At 59.6% G+C, this 18,670-nt stretch overlaps 1 protein-coding gene across 4 annotated transcripts in view; it reads left to right on the top strand.

Annotated features, from left to right (window-relative positions):
- Nucleotides 1–18,670, top strand: part of ZBTB7C (zinc finger and BTB domain containing 7C) — a 313,347-nt gene that overhangs the window by 268,695 nt on the left and 25,982 nt on the right. The window contains exon 1 of one of the 4 annotated variants that reach the window (XM_062201630.1): nt 3,677–3,707. The exons of the other annotated variants lie outside the window; for them this stretch is intronic. Within the exon in view, the coding sequence (XP_062057614.1) occupies nt 3,682–3,707 (26 nt within the window). The 5' untranslated portion in view covers nt 3,677–3,681. Of the gene's footprint in view, nt 1–3,676; nt 3,708–18,670 lie in introns of those variants that run through there. 4 annotated transcript variants of the gene reach the window in all.

Below are 18,670 nucleotides of genomic sequence, written 5' to 3'. Positions count from 1 at the left end.
ATTCGCTCAACAAACACTGGGCACCTGCTGTGTGTAAGAGACACTGCCCCGGGCACCGTGGAGCCCACAGCAAGGAGGACAAGTCATGGCTCACCTGTGCTTGAACTGAAAACGGGGCCCTGACCCCTGTGTGACCTGAGGCAGGGCAGAAAGACAATCTAGGCTGTAGTTGCCCTGTCTGTATAACTGGACTAACTGACCAGCTCTACAAACTCTATAACTCCCCAGCAGTTCCACTCAAGGCCATGTACCTAAGACAGGTTAAATCAGGCGCTCAAACAGATCCTAGTGCACAGATCTTCGCAGCAGCACCGTCTGTAACAGCCCAAAGGTGGGAAGAACCCAGTGGCCATCCGCAGAGGACTGAAGAACAAGCCGTGGTACGTCCATACGGGGGAATGTTATTCGGCCACGGAAAAGGAATGAGGTTCTGATGCACGCCACAGCATGGATGGGTCTTGAAACATGCTAATCCAGCCACGACAGTCACGTGCTGCCCGGTTCTGTCTGTGCCGCGTCTAGACTGGGTCAATCCAGAGAAAGAGAGAGCAGAGCAGGTAGGGGGAAGGGACAGGGCATTCCGCTGCCCGATAGGAGTGGAGTTTCCATTCGGAGTGAGGGAAGAGTTTTGGGATCGGATAGAGGTAGGGAGTGGTTACACCACACTGCGAGTGAAGAAAACGCTCACTTTAAACTGGTTTGCGTTGTCGTGGGAATTTTACCTCAATTTAAAAAAACAAAGTCCCTCTGTTTCCTAGCAACTACTGCTGTGTAAAGCATCTGTGTCTCGTGCATCCTCCCTGGTGTACATTAGGGGCAGGACAGAGGTAGCAGGTGGACGTTCCCTGGCTCTTCCTGCCACCCTGGGTCGCTAAGCCTTTCAGCTGGTCGGGGGCTGCGCTCTCACTCTGCACAACCCTTGGCACCGCCGGGCATCCCAGGGCTGCTCCCCTCTGCGGCACACCTCCTGGGCTCCCTGTGGTGCACAGGCCAGGGCTGAGCAGGCCCCGCCCCCACCCAGGACACAGCCCCAGGGCCAGCACAGGTGTTCTCTATAGAGTCTGGCTGATCCCTCTTCCCCACCTTTGTGCTGCCTCTGTGGAGCCTTGGGTCCGAGTCTCAAATGCTAGAGACAGCCCTGGGTCTCACCAGGGCTTCCTTCCTATAGGACTCCATCCTGGTGGTTGACACCTATTTGTTGGGTGAATGAATGAATGAGTGAATGCATGAATGGATGGAGGATAAGCCAGAGGACCATCTTAGTAAGAAAATCTGGTTGTTCCCCAATCTTCTGTCACCTCCAACCCCTGAGGATCCAGCTCGTAGCCTTTACAGTCCGTGAGCCTTGGGGCCGATCACGGCTGGGGAGCAGCCTGCTCCTTCACACAACAGAGGGCGGCCCCTGGCCCCCAGGCCCTCCCGGATGTGCCCCAGCACGCTGTAGTCCAAGTGGACGCAGCCGCAGTTGAAGCTGGCGTGCTGCCAGGTTTGCGGGATTGAATCAGCCTGGGCTGCCTCCTGCCCAGCACGTTCCCCTGGCAACCAGGGAGGCAGCGGCACCACTCGGGGTCCTGGGCTGGCCTGCGGACAGCTGGTGATGCTGAGACCAACTCGGGTACTGCGGATGACCTGACACAGGGCATGCACGCCAGTGACTGCTCACTGCAAGTCACTGCTGCTGCTGCCACACAGCCAGCTGTGCATCCTTGGGGTCCTCTCACCCACCTCTTGGGCTGCAAGTAGAGCTGTGCTCTTTGGCAGCCTTTCAGTGCGCCCTGGCTGGTGCCTTCTCACCCCGCACCTCTGCCCTCTTATTCACCCAATAAACTGCCTTCAGCCCTGTGCCAGGACCTGTACTGGGCTCTGTCTTGCGGGGTCCGGAAAATGCGTCCCACTCATCCTTCTTCCTTCCCCAGCTCGTTCTCCGTGAGAGCTGGGGGGTTGGAGGGGCGATTCCATATCAGCACCCTGGGGTGGGGGTAGGGGGTGCACCACCATGCCCTCGGCACTTCGGACCCACATTGCCCTTTCTTTGTTCTCTGTGGCAAGGGCACTGACGATGCCCTCTCTCAGCAGGTTTCATGCACGTTGTTGATGATGGTCACCAGGCTGGTGCAATGAGCTGCGTTGAAAATGCGAATATGGATTCGGTTCTGGATGGGGTGCAGGGACCGTGTGCTCCTGTAACCCGTGGCTCTCGGTGGAGCCATGCACATTGGGACCCCTGGCTCGGACCTGCACGTGCAGAAGGTTTCCTGTGGGGTCAACAACATGGTGGCCGTCCCCAGGGCCCGGTGGGTTGTAGAAGGTGCAAGTCCATAGGTCCCTTGAATGAGGCTCCTGCCAAGCCCCAGGCCCTGTGGGCTGCCTCTTTGCATCTTCTCTACTTGGAAAAACAGTTGCCTGGGCAACCATTCCACCACAACCAGCTGGCCAGGCGCTGGGAACGTGGGGAGTGTTTGGGGTCCGTGTCCCGGATGGAGCCCGAATGGAGGAAGAGTGTCCTCCCCTGTGCCCAGCACTTTGGCTCTCCCAGGCCCTTGCCACCTTGAACTCAGGGCTATTTACAAAGAACCTCTTGCACATCCGGACTGCCAGTTTCTTCCTTCACCCTTGAGTTTCAGCGTCCTCGTTAATAAAATTAAGGGGTACTGAGCTGCCTTCCAGCCGGCTTGTGAAATAAAATGAGGGGTCAAGGGATCAAGTTTCTGCGGGAGTGCTCAGGACATAGGAGCCGCTCACCGAGGCGGGGTTGGGGGGAGGGATCCCCTGCCCCGGGGAGTGGCAACCTGTCTACTTCTTTCTGTTGCAGCAGCCAGGGCCGAGGCTCAGAAGGGGCAGAGGGAGCAGGGCAGGTGTGGGGAGGAGCGCGGAGAGGGGTGGCACCTGCTAGGTGTGCGTGGATGGATTACACATTCAGAAGGGGGAAGAGGGCTGGGAAGGAGGCCCCTTGAGCCGGTGTTTCCAATGCCTGCAGGTGCTGGGGGATTAGCAGTGGAGCAGGTGGGCCCCTCTGTTGAACCTGAACACCCCGTCAGAGGCAGGCAGGACAAAACCGGCTCTGGGGAAAAGCCAAAAGGATTTTCCTGTCCTTCTCACCCCTGGAAGCCAGCCTGAGGGCTGGTGCCAGCCCTGAAGCAGCAGGTGAAGCCCCGGATCCCCCACTGGGAGTGGGGAGGTGGCCAGAACGGTGCCAGGGCCGCGGTGGGGAAGCAGGGGGTGTCAGGCAGACCCTGTAGAAGCCCTAGCACACTCTTCCTCTCTGGCCGGGCTGGTGCCACTTGCATTTTGCATCTCTTTGTTGGGTGCTGGGCCAGAGCCCATTGTGCCACCACCAGCCTCCAAGCTCAAGAAAGTGAGGAGCTACAGCTCCACCTGGAGGGCCCCTCCGTGCCCCTTGTGTCCCTGGCCTTTGGGGAGGGGGAGGGATGACGTAGGTGGAGACTGACAGCCTCCCAAGGAGATGCAACCCAGCCAGCGCCCACTCAGAGGTGTACTTGGTAGCAGCGCCTGGGGCACTTGTGTGTGTGTGAGTGTGAGTGTGTGTGTGTGTGTGTGTATAAGAGAGAGCGCACGCGCCGCATGGGGATGCGTGGCCTGTATCCCGGGAAATTGCCTACCAGCTCCTTGCTCTTCTCTCCTTGTCCCCCAGGCTGCCCGCTTCTCTGTGCGCTCCGAGAGATGACCTATTTTGATGCTGGCAAGATGTGAGTTTAATTAACTAGAGGGGTCGTAGGGTCGAGGGAAATTTGAGAATTCAAAGGCCGAGCAGGTGCCGGTGTGTTCATAACTCTGTGGCCTGTCACACAGACATCACAGGACCAGAAAGACTTCCACTGCTGGGAGGCCTGGGTGCCGAGCTCGGAGCCGGGCGGCCTGGCCAGCCTTTCCCCGGGCAGCCTGCCTCTGTCTGTGTCTTTAACCGGGGAGAGCATCTCCAAGAATAAGCCCCGGTCTTGTCTCCAGCCCTTCGCCCGAGCTTTGTGGGGGCTGGGACATCCAGGTCAGCATGAAGGCCGCCTCTTTCCACGCGGTGGGGGGGGGGGGGGGTGCCCATGGGTGGGCCTCACTGCTGTCCCTAGGGGGCGCCCCGTGGTTCCCACCTGCCCATGGGCGCTGGCTGAGCCCCTCCTGTGTGCCAGGCCCCCTTGCTGGAGGAGGGCCACCCAGGTAGCGGGTGTGTGGGGTTCTCTGCCCCTGAGGGCTCGTGTTCCAGGGGACAGGAAAAAGTGACAACTCAGGGCTGACGGACACCAGCTGGAGGCCAACCTTAGGAGTGTGAGGCCCTCCCCCGCAGGAGCCTGGATTCCTGCTGGGGACCCGAGGAGACACGTGAGACCCCTGAGAGCTGGGGAGACTGGGAGGGGCATCCTGCAGGAGCATGACGCCCAAGAGCAGGCCGAGCCTGGGCAGGGGCTGGGCCGCCCACACCAGCCCTCCCCTGGCAGCCGCAGGCCCTGGCTCTGAAGAAAAGGCGGTGGGGAGTGAGGGCGGAGGCCAGCTGGCCAGCCACAGCCAGACTTAGCTCCGCACAGAAGGCAAGGCCTCCTGCTGGGTCTCGTGGGGGTGGGGAGGCAGGGACCCAGGCCTCCTCCGGTCACTGTCGGGGCCTGCTTTCATTCTTTGGCCTCCAGAGCAGCTTGCCTGGAGCCTGCCTGTACCTGCCCAGGGCCCTGCACCCGTCCCAGCCCCGAGGACAGCTCGGCTCGCATTGTTCCTTGCACCCCACGCCCAAGCCCAAGAATAAAGACAACCACCGCCGGCCTGCCCTGCCCGCCCCGTGACTCAGGCCTGCTCCGCGGCCTACATCTGCTCCTGGTTTGCCCAGCGCAGCCGGCCGCCCTGCCTGTCCCTGAGACCTTAGGAAGGCTGGGGGGGCCACTTCCCCACCCCCCCACACACACCCCCTTCTGCCCCTGAGATGCACAGATCATTCCTGGCCGCTTACTGAGAGCAGACACAGAGAGATTGACCTGGGACCAGGCCAGCGCCCTGGCCACGCGCAGCTGCGCGAGCCTGCTGTCCACTCTGGCGGGTCCTAAGCCAAACCAGCATTCCCCGGCCAAGCTGGGCCTGGTTTCCACATTGGTTCCTGTCAGGAAGTCCCTCCGCCCAGTGTGTGCTGTTAAATAGGGCCCTTTGAGTCCTTTTCCTCCTATAAACTTCCCTTTCAGGTTATCCCGGAGGGAGTGGGCGTGCGGCCTGCAGCAAGGGAGGGCACTCCGGGCTGTGGAGGGGCCTGGCCGGGGTCAGACATCTGGGGTCCCCGCCCCAGGACGAGGGCTGGAGCGACTTCCTGCCCTGCACGCCGTGCCAGCTGACCCACCGGCCATGTGAGGCCCCGGTGCCGCCTCCCCTGCACTCCCCACAGGGAGGTGGGATTTGAGAGCTATTGGGAAGAGCATCCCATCCTAAAAATAGCCCCCGCCCTCTCCCACCCTAAAAATACCCCTGCCGCAAACTTCCCACAGGGACGTTCTGCCTCCTGCTCCACTCTGCTTGTTGCGAGCACCCTGGGGGGAGCGCCTGTAGCCGTGCGTGCTGCACCCCTGTCTGCCCGCTGAGTCTCCCGGGCCTCCTTCGGGGTTGGCACTGGGACGAGGGAGCTGGAACGGGGCACCAGGCACACGTGGCCCACGGCCACAGCGCCCAGGGCCTGCTTAGGGAGAAGGGACGGAGCGTGAGAGGGCAGAGGGGAGTTACGGGGCCCGCCTGGCGGAGGGATCCAGACCTGACATGTGAGCAAGCTGGAGGGGAAATGGAGTCATGCATGTATTTGGGTGCAGAAAACGAGATTAAAATCCCTGCACGGTTTCTAGGCGATAGGGGTTTTTGTGAGCTTTTTGAAGAGCTTGGACCCCTTTTGTATTTACCCCCGTGAGGGAGCTGCTTGTCCCCTCTTACGGGTAAGGAACTAGAAATTCAGAGGAGCAAAGTGTTGGCACCATCTCACGCAGCAGGGATCAGAAATCCTGGCTGGCTGATGGCACGGGTCTAGGCCAGCCTCACACCCTTACTTCCCGCATTCATACATTCATTCGTGCTAAGATTCGACCTCACGCAACAGTCACCATCTAGATGGACAGTCTGTGGCAGAGTCACGTGGCTATACAACCGTCACCGCCATCCGGCTCCGGCTCTTTCTCGGGTTCCCCACTGAAACCCTGACGCCATTAAACACTAACTCCCATCCCCCCCCCCCCCCCCCGCCTTTCACACACTCACACACTCCCTAGTCCATGGTGACCCCCACCCTCTGTCTCTAGGAATTTGGCCACACGGTGTTTGCCCTTTGTGCCTGGTTCTTGTCACCCAGTGCTTTGTCCCAGGGCTCACCCATGTGGTAGCACGTCTCAGAATTCTCTTGGTGAAGCCACGTGTTTCCGCAGTACACTGCATTTTGCTTGTGAAGCCGCCCGTCTGGGGATAACGTCTGGGGCCATGTCCACCTCTCGGCTCCTGTGAAGGATGCTGCTACAAGGGTGGGCAGGTGTTCCCTGAAGTCTCTGCTTCCGCTTCCTTTGGTTGCGTGCCCGGAAGTGGAGCTGCTGGCCATATGACAAGTCCATGTTCAATGTCTGGGGGACCCTGCACAGTGCTTTACGTCCCCACCAGCCGTATGTGCCAGGGTTCCAGTTTCTCTCCTTCCTCACTCACTGTTTTCTGGTTTTGATAGTAGCCATCCTACCGCATAGGAAGTGGTGTCTCGTTATGGCTTTGGTGGGCATTCCCATAAGGCTAAGTGACATTGAGCGTCTTTCATATGCTTATCGGCTGTTGGTTTGTCCTCTGGAGGAATGTCCAAGCCCTTGCCCAAATATGAGCCACGTGGTTGTTCCGTTGTTGCATCATCTCCACTTCTTCACCCCAAATCACAAATAACCGGAAGTGTGTCAGGCTCTCAGATCTTCATTAGTGTTCATCAGCCAGACCCCTGGGTAACACCAGAAGCCTCTGGATCCTCCAAACAGTGCATGGAGCGCTTTCATGGGAAGCACGTTTATCGCGTTCACAATCTCTGGAAATCTACAGCTCTTGTGAAATATTCATTTGTCGTGTGTGGATGAGGCACCTGCTGTGCACCCGGCCCTATGCTACAGACATGAAAAGGAATACAACAAGGGCCCTCCACGGAAGGAACTCAGCCTGCCGTGGGAAAAGTGAGATGTGCATGTTTTCTGAACCCAGGATCTCAGTGTATAAAACCACGGGAAAATTTGCTGTGCCAGGCTGAGCTGGGAGAGAGGCCAGGATCCCCGGGGAAGGTCAGGAGCAAGGAGAGACCCCAGACTCATCAGGAAGGTGAGGAAGGGCTCAGGGCAGAAACTAGAGAGTGATGGGGCAGGGGCGGGGGCGGGGCAGGGGGTGTTGGGGAGGACCCCGAAGCTCGCGGAGCTTGTCTCACCCAGAAGTCCCTCTGGTGGCACCTGTGTGCCCCTCTCTCCCTGCAGGCACAGGTGCTGGCCCATTTGGTGGCTGCTCGGGGCTTACAGAGCCTGCCTTGATGTCTGGGTACGAAGCATGACTCGGGGCGGCGGGGGGAATCCCTGGCCTTGCTGTTGCTGTGTCAGGGTGAGCAGGTGTCACCCCACACTGAGGTGGGGCAGGCTCCATCCAGCCTTGATGAGGCCCTGGGCTGGCAGCCCTGGGATGGAGGCAGATGCCCTCCTCGCCTTCCTCCTGGCTGCCTCTGATCCCGGCCCAGCAGGTAGCACCTTCCTGTTCTCCCGATGACATGCTCCGATGACTGTCTTCGTGTTTTTCACAGCTGGAGCCCAGGGACCCATCTGTGGTCCAGGCTTCAGGGCACAAGGCCCTGCTGGGGATAACGCTAGAGCCAGGCCGCCAGGAGCAGCCTGGTCACCTTCTAGGATACCGTAGCCTAAAGTGTTCCCTCCCTCGTGCACTGGACGTTAGCTCATCGCGGCTGAGCCTTCTGTTCTGTGCTCTGTGCCCTCAGTGCCTGCCCCTGTGATACCTGCTTCTCCCACGTGTTCATTGAATGAGCAGAGGGAGAGGTCCCATGCCTCCTCCTTGACCTTGACTTTGGGCCCATGAAGTCACTCACACCTGAGTTTGGGTCCTGGCTCTGCCACTCAGCACTGATACCTCGGATGAGCCTCAGTTGCCCCACCTGGGAAATGGGTCAGCGATGCCAGGGTTCTGGTGAGGCCTCACGTGCCTGACACATTCCTCCCTCTCCAAGGCCGGGACCTGACTCCCTGGAAGCCATTTCCCAGTATGGGATCTTCCTTCCAATCTGCTGCACTGGCCGAGTCCTGCCCTCGTCCTGGCCTTTCTCAAGGACAGACCGTCCTCTGCTGTACTCAGTGCAGCGGGGAGGCCCTGGGTCTGGCGGTGAGGGGCACGGCCCTGCGGTTGGGAGGAGCAGGGTGCAGGCTGAGGCAGGTGCAGCACGAAGCTCGCTCCTGGTAACAGAGGCTCGGAATGCATGGCGGGGGAGGGGGAGGGAAGAGGCACCCCCCCCCCCCCAGCTGCTTTCTTGGGTCTCTGTGAGAGACACGGTGGGGCTATTTCTTCACCAACACAGTTGCCAGGAAGAGTGAGACAAAGGGGAAAGGAGGGGCATCTTCAACTCTGGCAGGGGAGCGAGGGGCAGGCGAGAGGCCTGGCACCTGCTGTGACACCTGGGCAGGAGGGCCGAGGGGGTTGGGACAGTGTATTCAGTCACTGAATCGGGCAAGCAACAGAGATGCACGAGCACCCCTCGTGCCCTGCCCTGCCCTGCCCTGTGGCTGGGAGTACCGCGGTGGGCGGGGCAGGGCAGGTGCCTACCAGGAGCACAGGTGGCCTACCTGGGGGGGGGTCACAGGGATGGTGCTGAGTCTGTGTGACCCCATGAGCTCTGCAGAGTGGGTCCCCTTTTCAGATCACGCCTTGGGGATGCCCTTGAACTCCACCCAAGACCAGTAGGTCTGTTCCAGCCCCCAAAGCCATGGAAGTGCCATAGCAGAATGCTGGGGACACAAAGACACGGCCCCTGCCTGGAGCTCTCAACCCTTAGACGGCAGCTGGGGAGCTGGGGAGCTGGAGAAACCCAGCGGTGCAGGGACACCCCTGAAGGTCCCGCTCCACAGCCCTGGGTGGGCCGGGGAATACGCATTATTGTCAGCTCCGAAGTGACTCTGCTGGTGCCCCCTGCAAGGCTCAGCCCCGGCTGCTCCTGGGGAGGCCCTGGAGGTGGAAAGACACTGATGTCCAGCCCCAGAAAGTTCGATTAACTGGCCTGGACGTGGGTGTCTCTCAGCAGTTTCCAGGGTGTCTCATGGGTGGGTGCCTGGGTTCAGACCCCCCAGAGCGGAAGTTTGAGCCCCACTGACTTCATCCAGCCGCACTGTATCAGTCAGGGCTCTCAGAGAAAACACCCAGCAGTGTGTGTGTGTCTGTGTGTATAGAGAGAAGGGGGAGGAAGTGAGGGAGAGATTTGCCTATTTCTAGGACATGGTGCTTGTGATGCGCTCAGGGCTCAGGGCAGGTGGGCAGGCTGGAGGCCCAGGGGGGAGCTGACGCCGCAGCTCCAGTCCAAAGGCATCTGGAGATAGTTCCCTCTTCCTCTGGCCCTCCCACTCTTTCTCCTATGGCCTTCACCTGATTGGACGAGGCCCACCTGCACTCCACTTTTCCTCAGTGTCTACTGATTTAAATGTCAGCTTCATCTAAAAGATACTTCACAGCCACACCTGTTTGTGTCTGACCAAGAACCTGAATACCACGGCCTAGCCAGGTGGACGTGTGAAATTAGCCACCGCACGCCTCACTTTGCAAGTAGGGGAGGCTGGGAGGTAGACCTCCCACCCAGGGGCCCATCGCCTGTTCGACTGTTGCTGTTTCCTTTATCAGAGACGCGGTGGTTGCAATGCCATCAGGAGCCCATGAGGGTAAAGCCCAGCCCTTTCTCTTCTGGAGGGAAGCTGTGACCCCACGAGGCCACCCACCCTTTCCAGGGCACGCGTTTAGGCAGGGACTAGAGCCAGGTCTTAAACCCAGGCCTCCTCATGGCCCCTACTTTGCGCGGCTGGAAGAGGAGCTCCACTCAGTGTCCAGGCAACTGTGCCCAGCCTCTCTCTCTCTGTCCTATAGACTCACCCTTTAAGGTCCCGGGAGCAGGGGACAAGGAAGCTATAAAAGGAGCGTGCTGTAAGTAGAGGGGAGAGCTGGGAGCCTCCCAGTGGTGGCCAGCTCCCTGGAGTTATATCCAGGTCTGCAGATGCCTGTAATTTTGTGGCCGCTCCATATATGCCTGAGTTTGCACTTTTAATGCCATCAGCCACAGAGATGGCACTTGGTCACCATTAAATATGGCGTGTGCCACAGGTGTTGCTTCACATTGAAGCCGGTTATGATGGCTGATCTTGTTAGTTACACACAACCACCCCCTGCGGTCGGCAGCGCCCACACCAGCGAGGCGAGTGGGTCCTCTGAGCGTGTGTGTGATTTTAGCCAGAGGCTGCAATCCAGAAGGAACTTGGATGAGGTCATCTGTGGGCTCTGGGGACAGGGCTGCAAACCAGGGCAGATGGAGCCAAAGCGGCCACCAGCCCAGTCCCCAGGGACACCCTGTAAGGACTGGGGGGATCTCGGCAGGCAAAGGTGAGGCCCAGCAGCTAAAGGAGAGAGCATATACTGCAGGCTGGATAAGGGAGCCCTCTGCAGTCGGGGCTGCCTCCAGGGGCTTGACTGTGCATTGCTTGCTGAGCTGGAACCTGGCGCTGGGTGGGATGTGAGAGTGGAGAGGGCTGGCAGAGGGCAGGGCTGGCACATCCCCACCCTGAGCTATCCCGGAGGTGGAAGTGGGTTGAAAGATACACTGCCCCCCATCCCTTACCTCTGGCAGCAGCAACAGGGCCCCATCCAAGGAGACCAGTGCTCCAGGAGCCCCGGGGGCAGCTGTGCGATGCAGTGGGCAGAGGAAGCCCCAGGGGCCACAGCAGGAGGCCAGGTGTCTGGGCTTCCATCCCAGAGGGCTCCATCCCCCATCCCTGAGCTTCCCCAGGCTCCTGTGTGCCCTGGCCCTGTAACTTCTCCACAAATTCCACGACCAAGCGTTTGGCAAACGCCGCTCCAAACCAGTACTCCCTAAAGGCATGCATGTCCTGCCTGTTCCGGCCAGGATCGCCAGGGGTCCGGCCAAGCAGAGAGATGAAACAGGTTCGAGAAATGCAAAGTTCTGCGGGGTGGAGCGGATTTCTTTATTGTGGACTTTGTCGGGTGTGTGTGCACTCGCAGGCCCTGGTGTCCAGCTATCCCCGACATCGGTGTCATTCAGAGGTCACAGCTGTAAATAAGAGACACCAAGCGCCGTCGCTGCTGCCGCTCAGTCACGGTTCACAGTCCTGGCAGCAGCATCCACACGGCTGGCCCGGGTGCCGTGCTCATGAGCTCGCTGCCAGGGGAATGGGAACAGGAGCCCCTTCTGCCATCAGGGCTTCCCAGGGGGCCTCTCCCAGACCCCAGAGACGAGCCACGTGCTGCGCACTCAGCACCTTCGGCCATGGACTCCTTGTCTTCTTGAAGGAAAAGGGTGCCTGACGAGACCCTGAGGGACCAGGGCCGTGAGAAGCCCCCTGTACACTTTGCCTCCTGGGCTGCCTCTCTAGTGCCCCTCCGACCCCTGCTGCTCCTCCTCCAGGACGCCTGCCCTGCCTTTGACTCGCCTTCCCCTCCTGGTTCTGTCACCACCGTTCCCCTCCCCCACCACTGTTCCGCACCCACAGGGGCGTGGATGGTGGCCGGAGGTCCCTGGGGCTTCCCAGGAGTCAGGTCCTTCGCTGATCCGTGAGCTCGGGCATGCGTGTCTGGGGTTGGCCCAGAAATCCTGCAGTCACCAAGTGCGGGGGAGAAATGGCCAGAGCCCCTTGCTGCGATCTCCCCTGGCAGCACTTCCCAGTGGTGGGAACGGCCAGCTGGGTGGCGTCTCCCTGGGCTGGTAGGGGAGAAGGACGTTGGCGTGGGCAGAGCTTAGCGGGGTGCCCTCTGGTTACCCCATCCAGCTGCCTCCTACATGTGGACCAGCCCTATATTTCTTTTGTCCCTCAGCTGGCCGGGGCCACCTCCTCATACTTCACGGCGGCCACGTTGCTCAAATTTCCAAGGTAATTATCCAGCTTTGTGTTGACACTGATTTGGAAAGACCCGCTCAGGAGGACTGGACTGCCAGAGATTGAGCCCACGATTGTCACTGTCCTTATTAATGAACAGTTCAGAACCTGCCATGAGCAAGATTCCAGGGAGGTTCTCACCCCCCCCCCCCAAAAAAAAAGGGGGCAGGAAGGTGCCAGGACCGAGCAGCCCAAGATGGCAGCAGGAATTCTCTGGCATCCGGTGGGCAGGGAAGCACCTCCAGGGCGGGGCTGGAGCACAGAGGCTGGCACCGCTTGTCTGGTGAAGCGGCAGTCCCGTGGTTCTGAAAGACAATGGAGGGGGCGGCACCTGCAGAGAGGTGGAGTCAGCCTAGGGCGACCAACCTGCCCAGCTCGCTGGCCACGAGGAGACTTCCAGAACGTGGGGCTTTCAATGCTGGCCCTGGGAAGGTCCTGGGGAACTGAGCTGAGTCCTTGGGTGGCAGGAAGGAGAGAGGGTGGCCTCAAAGGGGAGAAGTGTGTCTCGCTCACCTTGACTGGGCGCCGGCTGGCAGAGGCCCAGACACCGCCCCACCCCAGGGTGCCTGGGTCTCTGCCCTTCACGGGGAGAGCCAAGCAGGAGGAGGCAAACGTGGGCCCCAGGGCTGTGGTCCCCATGCCAGGCGGGCGTCCAGCCATGATGGCCAGCTGAACTTCGGGCCAGGACGAGGTAGGCGTGACCATTTCCCTCCCCAGACCTCAGCAGCCCTAACTGTAAAAGATCCTGTGTAGGCCGGCGCCGTGGCTTAACAGGCTAATCCTCCGCCTTGCGGGCCAGCACACCGGGTTCTAGTCCTGGTTGTGGCGCCGGATTCTATCCCAGTTGCCCCTCTTCCAGGCCAGCTCTCTGCTATGGCCCGGGAAGGCAGTGGAGGATGGCCCAAGTCCTTGGGCCCTGCACCTGCATGGGAGACTAGGAGAAGCACCTGGCTCCTGGCTTTGGATCAGCGAGATGCGCCGGCCGCAGCGGCCATTGGAGGGTGAACCAACGGCAAAAAGGAAGACCTTTCTCTCTGTCTCTCTCTCTCACTATCCACTCTGCCTGTCAAAAATAAATAAATAAAATAAAAAATAAAAAATAAAAAAAAAGATCCTGTGCAGCCTTGGCCTCCTGGACCCTTCTAATCACTGCACATAGCAATGCTCCCAGCTCTTTTATATCTGTTAAAGATTTATGTATTTATTTGAGAGGCAGAGTTACAGAGAGAGAGAAATAGAGAGAAGAGAGAGAGAAGCCTTCCATCCGCTGGTTCACTCCCCAGAAGGCCGCAAAGGCTGGAGCTGTGCTGATCCGAAGCCAGGAGCCAGGAGCTTCTTCCAGGTCTCCCACACAGGTGCAGGGGCCCAAGCACTTGGGCCATCTTCTACTGCTTTCCCAGGCCATAGCAGAGAGCTGGATGGGAAGTGGAGCAGCCAGGACTCCAAGCAGTGCCCATGTGGGATGCCGGCACTGGAGGCGGCAGCTTTACCTGCTGCACCACAGCACTGGCCCCCTAAGATAACTCTCATTACCCTATGTCGTTCTGATTCCTCTCTTTCCTCTTACTGTGAATCATTTACAAACAAGTGTCACCATAGGTGTGCATGTCTAGGAGAAAACATGGCACAGACAGGGCTCGGTGCTAACCACAGCGCCAGGCCTCACGGGCTGGGAACACGCGTCCTGTGGCTCAGAGGGCCCTGCTGTACTCGGGAACAACACGGAACATCTTTGCTACGCTGTGAAATTACAGCAGTCTCGAAGCCCTCTCGGGCCGTAGGTTTTCCGAGGAAATCCTCTTTATCCGGATTGCTTAATCAGAAGAGGCCAGACTTGTGTCTCCTTGGGAGATTCGGCTCACATAAATGTCCGGCCGCATTCCTCTGTCCTGACGACACATAAGAACAGACGTCCAGCACGTGTGCGGTCCAGCACCGCGGCAGGGCAGGGCAGGGCGTCCACCAGCTCTGGCTATAGGGCCTGAGGGCTGTGCTGGGCTCCGGTGCCGTGCTCTTGGGTCCTTTCCTCTTTATGAAAGTAGAGGTAGGGGCCGGCGCTGTGCGTAGTGGGTGAGGCTGCCACCTGCAGTGCTGGCATCCCATATGGGTGCCGGTTTAAGTCCCAGCTGCTCCACTTCCGAACCAGCTCTCTGCTAAGGCCTGGGAAAGCAGTGGAAGATGGCCCAAGTCCTTGGGCCCCTGTACCCATGTGGGAGACCCAGAAGAAGCTCCTGGCTCCTGACTTCGGATCAGCCCAGTTCTAGCCTTTGCGGCCCTCTAGGGAGTGAACCAGTGGATGGAAGACCTCTCTCTCTCTCTCTCGCTCTCTCTCTGTAACTCTGCCTGTCAAATAAATGAATAAATCTTTAAAAAAAGGAAGGAGAAAGTAGAGATGATACTCCTTTGGGGCCAGTGAGGCCACATGTGCTCAATCACTCAATAAACATCACACCAAGCGCCTACCAAGGTGAAGCTCGGTGCTCCAGCCTGTGGAGGGTCCAGAAAGCGCCCCCTTCTGGCCATCAGGGAGGTGACGTTCCACTCCTGGGCTGGACTGGCAACCTTCCTGGCCACAGCCTGCTCCTGTGGCTGGGTGATGCGTTCCCATCCATGTGTTCCAGCAGTCCCAGTCCCTCCTGCGAGCATCCGAACAGCAGCCGTCTGTGGCCGTGTGACGGCACGCAGTGTCCTGGTGGAGTGGGGGGCTTATGGTCTGAAGACCCCTGCTGTGCCCCCCGCTGCCCGAGGGAACTGGTGGGCACTCAGAGCTACTGCAAGGGGCATGGGGGGGACTCAGGGGCGGGGAGGATGAGGGGAGCCCTGACGAAGGAGGACGAGGCCAGGGGCTCCCAGGTGGGAGGCCCCCAGGGCACGGAGGGTGGTCAGGGTGGTGGGACAGCGGTGAAGGAAGAAACGGCGCGTTCCTGGGCCTCCGCCGTCAGACTGTGTCTATTTTAGGAAGCCGTCCCCATCACACTGTCCTCTGCAGTTTTCCGTCTGTTACACAGTGTTCCTTCAGGATCTTCATAACGAGCATCCCTGGGGCTGAGGCTTTGTCAGTGGCCTGAAACCATTTCCCAGGTGTCCTGCCTCCCACACCGGGCGAATCCTCTGGCCTGCGGGAGCCAGGGCAAGTCACGTGCCTGTGTCCCCTACTGTCCCATGCACCCAGCCCCCTCGCTTCCAGGCAGCCCACCCGCGCCACCTCTCAAGTAGCCGGGGTTGGACGGGACTGTATTTCTGTCCGTTCCAGGCAGCGGCCCTCACCCCATGGACTATGGGAACGCTGGATACCCCAACATTCTCACACCCCTGGCTGCCAACCCCAGCTCCAGAGCCTCATCCCCAGGGTTACTTCTGCCTTCTCCCCAAGCCCATCATCGTTGACACCCACTTTCCAGGTACATCTCTCCTGAGAGAGAGGGAAAGAAATATGCAGGACAAACTCCTAACTCAGGAGGTCTTCCTGGAGGAGGTGACTCCTAGGTCAAGTGTTAAAAGATGACCAAGAGTTAGGCCAGTAACAGGGATGTGGGGGTGCAAGAAACCACATTTTAGCTGAGGGGGCAGATGAGTGAGGCCAAGGCCTGGGAGCTGGGCACGCTGGTGACACCTCTGGCTATTGGCAGGGTCAGGGACCAGCAGGAGGTGAGCAGATAGAACTGTGCACATGTACACCCTGGGACCAAGGATGAGAGCAGACCCCTTGGTGTCAGGAGCGAGGGAGACGCACGGTCACGGCCACATCCTGGGCCCCAATGGCTCACTTGAAACAGACAAGGCTGGCAAGGCGAAGGCGGCTGCCTGGTCCTGGCTCCGTTCACTCCTGCTTTCCTCTCTTTGGGAACTGTTGGCCTCTTCCCTGTCCCCCTCCCCTCTGCTTCTCCTGCTAGCACAGAATCCTAGAAAAATCTAAAAATGCATCCCATCTGACCCAAAGCAGAGGGTGGAGGCGTGGGGCCTTATTATACGCTGGGGCTGGTGGGCCTTGTGGGGAGGCTGGGGCATGTTCTAATTGTATCTTTGGCCACTTCCTCCCACCCGGCCCACGACACACATGACAGACTCGGCAGGGCAGCCTCTGTTGAGACACCGTTGTAGCAAAGGGCTCTCTGCCTCCCTCCAGCTCCCGCTGAATTGTCTGGAAAAACAAGCCGGCCCGCCTGGGAAAGGGTGGGAGGAGGCGGACGAAGGGTCCTGTCGTCTCTCCCCCGGCTGCTGTTCCAGGGAACGGCCTGGGCGGTCTGGGAGCGTCTGTCCCCAGGGGACAAGGCAGGCCAGCTCCCAGCTCCCGGATCCCTGGGAGACTTCTGGGGGCAGGGGGGAGCTGTCGCCGGAGCAGCACTCGGCTCCCATCCCAGTGTTTGTGCTCGGGCGTCTCAGGCTCCTGTGGGATTTTGTGTCCCGTGTCTTAGAGGTTGAAAGTGTCTGTCACCCTGGCTCTGAGGGCAGCATTTTAGGAAGGCATGCATAGTGAGTAAATCAGTCGTGACCCAGTGCAGGAAGACAGGCAGCCCTCTCCCCCTCCAGGAGACCCCCGCAGACACCCTGGGGAATACCGGGGAAGGCTGCGGTGTGGTGGCCTTGACTGTGTGGTGGTGGGCTTGCAGGTGTGGTGTGCATGCTGACTGCACACGGCCTGAGCTTTCTGTGACTATAACAAAATGCCCGAGGCTGGGTACTTTACAAAGAAAAGAGGTTGGTTCAACTCATGGTTCTGGAGATTGGAGAGTGTGGAGCCCGCACCTGCTTGGCTCTGGGGAGGCCCTGCTGGCCACACCCCGACATGGCTGATGGCATTGTGGTGGGAACATGAGTGATCAGGAAAGATCCCACGGTGAGAGGGGAAGCCGGAGGGATCCAGGGCGAGGCTTGCTCCTTTTGTAACAACTTGTTCTCATGGAAACCAATTGGGGACCCATGAAAAGTACATGAATCTGTGCAGGGGGGAGGGGGCGTCCTCCATGATCTAACCACCTGGTACTGGCCCCACCTAACACCACCACACTGCGGGGTGGGGTTGGGGGGCCAGGGAAACAAGCTGCCAGACATGAACCCTTGGGGGCCACCCTCAAACCAGAGCCAAACCCTAGCAGGGACATAGGAGGGCAGCAACCAAATGAGAAGCCATGAGTGTGTGTGCGCGTGTGTGCACGTGTGTGTGCGTGTGCTGGAGCCCCTTGGGGCCCCGCCTACCTTCCTCATGATCGATGGTAAGCCGGCAGATCAGGGTGGCTCTCTCCTGTGATCCCAGCCCAGCCCCCTCCAAGCATGGTGGGAGATGGAGAATTATCAACCACAGGTGTTCGCCGTCCTGATGGTGAGACAAGATTGCAGAAATCCAGGCAAGATGCCAGAAATCCAGGCAAGACAGTTAAGGGGACAAGGGCCAGAACGTAGCATCCTGCCTCGTGGAGTTAGCTGATGTGCGTCAGGGAGCTGCTACGTCAACACGTACAGCCTCGTGTTTGTCTCATCCAGAAGGCAGGTGTAACTGAGCAGCAGGGTCTGGCCCAGGGCCTCCCATTCGGTTGCAGCCCAGATGGTGGTGGGGACTGCAAGGCTTGATGGGGACAGGAGGACCTGTGTCTGGGATGGGCCATGCATGCCGAGGGCCAGCTGGGGCTGGTTGGCGGGAGGCCTCGTTCCTCCCCGGGGAATCTGCCCACCCCAGCACCTCTTGCACACCAGCAGTGGAAGTGACACACTGCCGCTTCCCTGTGGTCCGTGGGCATACATGCCAGTTCTGACCCAGTGGTGAGGAGGGGGCGGGCGTGAGAGGTGTGAATGCCACGAGGCGGGCTAGAGGGGAAGGTGTCACGCTGGTGCTGAAGAGGCTGGGATGAGAGAGGTGGCCCTGGAGAGGTGAGCAGGTCACAGGCACAGACCCCCAGGCTGACCCGAGCCTGCGAGGCACGGAATGGGGGCCAGAGACCAGCTCACAGGAGTCCAGGTCGGAAACCAGGCACGTAAGCTGGAGCCCAGATTACGGAGGGCCCTAAAGGACCATGGAGGACAGTGGGGTCTCCTGGGGCCGGTGGTGAGATGTTTGGCTGTAAGAGAGTGGCAAGTCCGGTGGGGGAGACACAGCCTCTTACCCGGCTGTGTGTCCTGAGGAGCTCATCCGCCCCCCTCCCCCCAGAGCTCAGTGGGCAATGGGGTGAGCCAAGGAGTTCATTATTTGGAAGCGGCGATTGGAAAACCACAAGGCTTTCATCATTGTGAGGTCCAACATTTGCAGCCATACCTCCCTAGGATTCTTGAAGTTCAGATGATATCAAAATAACCCCACGGCCCCCTCCATCGTGGGTATCCCCCATAGTGGTGCAATATGTGTGGGACTAACAGATCGCCCCCTTGGGCTGAAATCCTGCCTCTTCCACCATCGGAGAGCCCAGCTCAGGCGTGTGGCCTGCCCAGCCACGGGACATTGCCATCGCAGTAGACAGGTGTAGGGCAGCACATGGCCCACCCAGGACCCTGCCCTGTGTCCCACAGGCCTCGACGGCAGCCAAACCTATTCTCACCCATTTTCTGACTTGGTCCTCACA

The sequence above is a fragment of the Lepus europaeus genome, chromosome 9 (genome assembly GCF_033115175.1).
Source record: "Lepus europaeus isolate LE1 chromosome 9, mLepTim1.pri, whole genome shotgun sequence".
NCBI lineage: Eukaryota > Metazoa > Chordata > Mammalia > Lagomorpha > Leporidae > Lepus > Lepus europaeus.
The sequence above is the reverse complement of the archived record's forward strand: the minus strand, read 5'-3'. Positions and strand labels throughout refer to the sequence as shown.